Source organism: Cyprinodon tularosa, unplaced genomic scaffold, assembly GCF_016077235.1.
Source record: "Cyprinodon tularosa strain WSP-4 unplaced genomic scaffold, ASM1607723v1 ctg610, whole genome shotgun sequence".
NCBI lineage: Eukaryota > Metazoa > Chordata > Actinopteri > Cyprinodontiformes > Cyprinodontidae > Cyprinodon > Cyprinodon tularosa.
This window is the reverse complement of record NW_024039353.1, coordinates 97,461-105,009: the sequence shown is the minus strand read 5'-3', so window position 1 is coordinate 105,009 and position 7,549 is coordinate 97,461. Positions and strand designations below refer to the sequence as shown.

Below are 7,549 nucleotides of genomic sequence, written 5' to 3'. Positions count from 1 at the left end.
TTTTGTAAATTTTTTATTGTTTTCCCCATTTCCACACCTGATAATAAGAAGCCCCAGTCTTTAATAAATGTTTGGTTTATTCCTTTAAACTTCTATATTGTTGTCATATAATTTTAACTTTACTTTGCATTTACAGCAAAAAAAATGAGTTGAGTTTTTCCTCTGCTGATAATTTACATCTGTTATTGAAGCCTTCAGTCAGCTGCTAGTATTCATCAAGTCCAGTGTTTTTTCTGTTACCGTTACTTACCATGTTGCCTCTGAGCGTATGTGCGCATTTTCATGACATTGAAGGCGTCAACAGGGCTACATGTATGGAAATGAAGTCTTTTATACATTTAGTCACTTTACTTATATCTTATAAACTTCCTGTTGTGAATTATTAATCATTTATCTCTCAAATGTGGCCCCAAACATGGAAACATTTATTTTCCTTCCCCACGTGTCACATGCCTTAGTTAATTTTTTTTCTGACTGGTTATCAATTTATCTTTTCTGCTAAAGCCTTTCAGAAATTAAAACTATACTGAGATGGTAAATTTAGCTCCTGTTTTACAGCCGCCTAGGAAGATGATGTATTTAGCTCTCAAAAATTATGGTTCTTTACCATTTGAAAACTTTCTTTCAACCAGATGTTTTATGTGTATATACAAAAAAAGTATTTCCACATTGTGAACTAAGCTGAATTCAACCAATGTTGCAAACTGTGTTTATTTATCATTATAATTTTTGGCATTTTTGTCAAAATGCAGAAGCAGTAAGTAAATTCTATCCTTACTCCTTCAGTTTAGAGGCCAAATGTGGATCAAATGCACTGAATTTCTGATCATTGTCAAATGATGGCATCTGCAATTAGCAAGGCAATCAGAAAGGCTTATAAGGCTATTTCAAATTATTTGCAGTCCATCATTCTTTAATGAGAAGATTAGAGCATGCTATGTTCAGAGATATACCAAAAACCTAGAAGCTCTATTGTCACAGGCCAGATTTAACATGTTAAATACATATGTAATAAAGTTTTTGCCAGAACAACTTTCTTCTCTTTAAAAACAGCCTGACGGCATCAATCAGGTTTGCAAGATGTCATCTAGGTTTTTTTTTTCATGTATTGATATAGACAAAAGGAAAAAATAACGATTTTGGCTAAAATCCATTGCAGCATGGAAACATTATAGGTTTCTTCTTGCAGCCAGTTAATGACTTGACTTATCTTCAGCATTTGTAAAATTTGTGAAAAAGGAAAGTACAAAGGTGCTGAAAGGAAGTTAAAGTTAGCATGGTTGAAATGCTATAGCTGCACAACAATGGTCTGCTAACATCCATGAAATTAAACAAATTTGTAAAGAGCGTTAAACCAAAACTCCTCTAAGAGGGTGTGAGAAACTGATAACGTAAAACAGAAAAAAACTAGTCGAAGGCTGCTTAATATGCTTAGAACACTCATATTAACTACTTCTGTATTTTTATTTATTTATTATTAAAACCAATTTAAAGTCATTGCAATATTTTTGTAGATTATCTTCTTGTTTTCAGATTGTATGACTTGATGAAGACCAGATTACTCACTTCTGAGTTTCTGTTATGTAAAATGTCTAACAGAAAACTTACATTTTCTCTATGACTGTCATGTTATGATCTTTAAACATACAATTAGGCATTAGAAAAGTTTGTAGCTGGCTTACCTTCATCCAAGTAAACGGAAAGATTTTAATGTTAAACAAGTTTGTTACAGCTTATCTGCAAATATATCACAAAGATAGCCATCATTTCAGTTCAACATTTTTTTTCAGGTTTTACATTACAGTATAAGCCTGTGTTTTAGAGTAATAAAACATTTGCAATGTTCACATGCTTTAACATTTCCACCTCGGAAGAGTGGTGTTAAGTGTGAACGTGAGACAACTCTGTGTTTGAATCTGAATCAAAGGAAAAAGAGAGAATCAAAAGGGAAAGTGCATCAGTTTACCCCTTATGAAGCTTAAAAAATCCTTCCCTCTCAGGTCCCATTATTGCAGAAGAGAAGAAGTTCAGTATAAGATAGTGCTCATAAAAAACGAGTTCCAGTTAATGTTGCTGTTGACCCCAAATGCGTACAAGAGCATGATCCAGCTCAGGTGGAGTGTCCAGGTGCTCTGAGTTCATTGTAGTTCAGCTGCCTTTGGGGCAAATAGTGTGAACATCAGCATCCTTCGATCAGTTTTAAACTTTCTCCACGTTTATATCCTATCTTTCAATTGCTTGGTCTTCACTTTTTTTTTTTCATTATTTAAAATGACTTGAATGTTTATCCTACATCTTCCCACTCTTCCTTATCTTCTCTTAATCTACTTATCCCTCACTGTCCTCCCCTTACCCTACTAGCCAAAATACATTAGCATAGTGTCCAGTCAGCTGGCTGGGTTTGTGTCACATGCCCGTGGAAGACAGTCCACGCCCTGCTGCCTTGCTCATGCAGGGTAAACCCTGTGCTCCAGCTTTTGGGAAATCATGCGCAACCACTCTCCCGTTTTCTCCCCCACATCCGGATGCTCCTCCACTGAAACCTCCAGCCGTGACATCCCCGACTCCACTTGCCATCCCCCCGAGGCTGGTACTCATCATGGCTGCATCAATGAGCTCCTGCAGGCAGAGGGTAGATAAGAACTAAAAGTTATTTTCAGAAGTACATATTCCAGCAAAGATCATGGCGGAGATTATTCCTTTCAATCTTTACCTGAAACATAAGGCACTGTTCGCTATGTGGGAAAATTTGGCTCAGTTTTTTTGGGGTCAAGTAAAAAAAAAAAAAACCCAACAACACCAAGTCTGAATGCAATATGTGCCCCATATCCAATATTTAAATATATTTAAGCCACCTTCATACATGGTCCTTAAAACTTGTACCTGACGTTTTGAAAGAGACTACAGTGGGAACAACCACTGTGGATTTTTAAAAAAATGAAACAAACAGAAAACAAAGACTCGTTGAGGTACAAAAAAACATTGCAACATAGGTAGGGAAAAGAAAACAAAACATGGGGCTAAGACTAAAGATAAACACATAAACAGTAAGGCATATAAATAGAAAAGAGCACGATTTATAACAAATAAAAAAGTAAGGATTTTTTTTTTTTCTTGCAAAAACTGATTTCATATGTCTCAGTGAGGTTTAATACAGTTTAAATTGGATCAATGCGGATTTGATGCACCTTGAATGTCATCTTTCATAAACAGTTGTTGATGAGGGAAGTAATCACAGTCAGAAAGATGATTAAAAGCTGTGGCAACACTGTACAGTGAAGGTCAGCAAGATATTAGACCTTATTAACGGGGAGTGGAATCACTATTTAAGCCAAATTGGAAAGCTCATAGAAAAACTGTTTTGAATAGGATACAGCAAACGGCCTAGCAGAATATATCCAAAATCCTACAAAGTTGCCCCTGACAATCTAAAGTTCAGAATGAATTCAATCTCTTGTAGCTGCTGACATCCCTGTCCCATCATCCTATACTATGTCCCTCTATCCAGTCAGACCATCTATCCAAATCATAACATCTATTTCAACCATGTTGAAATAGATGTTTGAACTAAAAGGTGTTATTCTGCCCATGGGGTTCAGTTTTAAGCCCAAAACAGTTTACATTGGAATCAAAAACGGGCAACATTTTAAACATTCTATGAACAACCAACAAATAAAACAAAAGATTTCGGAAAATCCATTTGAATATTTGCCTCACCAATGTGATGTCAAATGATGAATAAAGAGCAGGTTTTAGAGACACTCGTAAAAATTTGACCTCTATTAGTAAATGAACTTTTTTGTGGTAAACAAAACATTTTAAATCCCAAATAAACTTTTAAAATATGATCCATCAGCAAATATTTTGCACTTTGTAGAAAATTTAACCCCAAATTTGCTCTTTAATTTACTCCACAAAATGCATTAAAGTTTATATCAAGCCAAAAAAAAATCCAAATCCAGCTTGACGGACATTTATGTGTTAGGGAGATTTCTGTATTGAGCAGGGGTCCGCTTCAAAAAGCAGGTTTGCGATTAAACTCTACGTTTTCTAAACCTGAAATCAAGGAAAATTAGGGTAACTCTGGATAGGTTTGGTTAAGTGAACTCAGTGTCCTCTGTCTCTACCCTCCTTAAGGCCAATGCTGTTGTTTTATTTCCTCATCTAGTCAGGAGATTTTTTTTCATAGTTTTGTGCATACTATAAAAAAAAAAAAAAAAAGTAATTCACTAAGTCCGTTAGAGATATTAAGTTTAAAAAAAAACAAATACTGCAAGTCTGTTTGGTGAGGATTCAGTTAAAGAATGACCAACATTAATTTGCAGAGAATTCAATATTTATAGGGAGATGATTCTACAATTGACAGGTTATGAGGTTTATTTGTTTTTGGTTTGTTTTGTATGATCGACATGGGGATCAATTATTATTATCATTTTTTTCAATCACATTAAGATCTACTGAAATTCAGAGTGGTTATAGATAAATTACGGTAGATTACACATAGATAGATTAATTGTCAAATTACACATAGATAGATTAACTTTCCATGGAGTAAAATAATTACTTTAGGATTATAATATGAATTCATCCAGTGAAAACAACCTATTGAGCTTTCTGGCATAATCTGGAGTAATCCTTGGGACTGATAACTGCTAATATGGTTATTTATTAAAATGATAACATCTGAAAATGCTGTAAACAGCCACCTGGTATTTACTGTGTGATGGAAGAATAACACTGAGGAGTAACCCCATAAGATGATGAGCAGGTCATACCTGTTTGAACAACGCTTTTTATCCTTAATGTTCACCTGCTGCCAGGTGATTGCAGCAGCTTAATAGAATACATCGGCCCATCACCATTCAAGCCATTAACTAGTTTTCTCCATAATGTTTTTGTGGTTAGAACAGGTAAAGGAATTTGATGTGTATTAGTTTGACTGAATATGTAGTATGAAAATGTAATGACATTCTTCACATCTAGAATAAACATTCTGAATGTCTAGAAATTAATTTCAGATCTCAATATTCCTGTTGTTACTGGTCATCGTTATTATTTTGAAGAAATGTATTTCAGATATTATGCATACTACAGTGACGAAAATAAGTATTTGAACATCCTGGTATTTTGCAAGTTCTCCCACTTAGGAATTATTCAGGTGATATGTTTATGTAAGGCTGTCCTATGTGCTTGTCCCCATTTTCACGTACCGGTGGTGAGTCTGACATAGTGGAAACATTTGTAAATCTTCTTTTGGAAAGTAAGCTTGGATGAGTGATGCAAACAGCAACTTATAAACAGAGCATGCACGAGGATAAATGGACTCGGCCATGCTCTCACACGCGTTTAATAGGCATTCCCTCTCAGAAGCGGGTACAGGGTTGTGCATGTGCATTTACTTTCAAAAGTGGAGAGGGCGGGTCTTTCCAAAAATTCACAAAAATCCTCCACTACACCTTTAAGTCAAATTTAAAAACTAATTTAGAACTGCGTTTGACTGTTGAAATTAAACTGTCAACTGAGGTATTATTAGTTAAAGGTGGCGGTCCATCAGTTTTATTTGTTTTACTACCTGCTTTTATCATGTTTTATCTTCATATGCTTTTACTCTGCTGTTATTTTGTGTAAAGCACTTTGAATTGTCCATGTATTGAGCTGTGCTATACACATTAACTTGCCTTGGCACAAATGATCCGTCTCCAAAACTGTCACAAAATAGGGTTAGTTTTTGGTTCAGCTTTTTCTGAACATGGTGAGTGTGAAGCTCTTCTGTGTGTGTGTGTGTGTGTGTGTGTGATTGTGTGTGTGTGTGTGTGTGTAACCTCTCAGTAAAACTAATGATGTGGATCCAGAGTTAATATCCTGAGTCGGGCCTCTTAGGCTCTCAGACGCCCTCGCATTTTGCTGCCAAACTTACTCAGTCATCATACAGATTGGAGCAAACAAATCCCTGGTTTATTCATTTATAGGAGCAGCAATAAATCTCATATCGAACATCACCACCTCTGCCATATGCTTTTACATCAACAATAGGAATATAACTGTCCACATTTCACCTAGAAATCATGTAAATAATGCTTAATTTTGCTACCGGTTAGTTGACCATAAATTTCTTTTTATTTTTTAAAGATTTTTTTATTTTCACATTCCCCGGTATATACAGTAAGTACTTAAAACATAAAATGACAGGAGAGAATCTGTTTATAATTCTGATTATCCCAACCAATTCCCAAGAAACCTGTCAGCTTGAACTGAACTATATTAAATGAATATATTTCTCTCACCCTCATTGGTTCACAAGCAGTTATCAGCTGCAGATTAAATCCATAAGCACATAGCTTTGAGATGGGAGGAGAATCAAATGACATTCAAAAAGGTGTAATTCCCCATTCACAATTTCCAAAGTTTCCAAAGTAGGGGGCGGTTTAAATAACCACCAAACTACGCCATTATGCAGGGGTAGTTTGGTGGTTATTTAAATGTTCACAACCTTTCATGTAATGTCCTCACATCTTGTTATATTTATAGTATACACCGACCTGTAGTAGGACCCACCCTGTTGATTGCTGGACAGAGGAAGATAGTGCTGGCAGTGTCAGCATTTATCACACTGCAGTTTTGGATCTGATAAAATCAATCTATGATTAAAGTTTCATTTAAAGTGAAATTAAATCTCTGTTTATATGCAATCTGGTCTACGGAGATCCATTCTCCAAAATATGTAGTTTGCGTGACCGCACATTATTATGCCATGTTTGTATTTTAGAAATTACAACCTTTTCAAGGACTTCAGAGAAAGCTTTATTTAAGGCCCAGTTTTGTGTGTACACAAGCCTTATAAATCAGACCCCTGTAAAAGTGGGAACATTAAAACTATTATTTCAAGAAAATCATACATCACAGTAATAGTTTTCCACCAACCCCATAAGAAACACATAAAAAACTCCATGTATCGTAAAACCCTGAACATAGTCCCCACATTTATGGGGACTATGTTGTTTTTAAGTATTATGCTATTTGTATGCCTTGTTTTCTGCAAGGACAGAGACTCTGCTCTACAAGGTTTTTCTTTCAGTGCTTTCCTGTATTCAGCTCTATCAATCTTCCACAAAATGTTGCAGGAAAAACTGGCTGTAAAAGACTAAATTGAAGGGGGAATATATATGGTGTGACACTTCTGATAAAAACACAGACACACACTAGTTCTACGAGCAGTTTTATTTCATACAGACACTCATAAACTACTCCACATGCCCATGTTTAACGTGTTAGATGCGAAAATAGAGTACCACAGGGCTCCAATATATCACACATATGAATGTTTGCTCCTTGTCTGCACACGTGTGGTTTGATTTCCCGCGTGCACAGCATCCCTCCTTTTGGCCCAATCCCAAACCGCCCCCTAAGCTATACCCTTTAACCATCGAGTGTCACTCCCAATGAAGTCACACTCACAGCTGTTTTTTTACTTATAAAAAATTTTAAACCAAGTAACAATTTCCTTTTGCTTCACAATCTACAGTATGATAAGAGCACTACTATGCATTAG

The 7,549-nt window shown here is 35.6% G+C and overlaps 1 protein-coding gene across 4 annotated transcripts in view; it reads right to left on the bottom strand.

Moving 5' to 3' along the window:
* Positions 1-331: 331 nt before the first annotated feature.
* LOC119798139 (glutamate receptor 1-like) overlaps positions 332-7,549 on the bottom strand; it is a 91,154-nt gene continuing 83,936 nt past the window's right edge. For all 4 annotated transcript variants that reach the window (XM_038307488.1, XM_038307490.1, XM_038307492.1 and 1 more), the window contains one exon: positions 332-2,619. In XM_038307488.1, the coding sequence (XP_038163416.1) occupies positions 2,407-2,619 (213 nt within the window). In that variant the 3' untranslated portion in view covers positions 332-2,406. The remainder of the gene's footprint in view (positions 2,620-7,549) is intronic.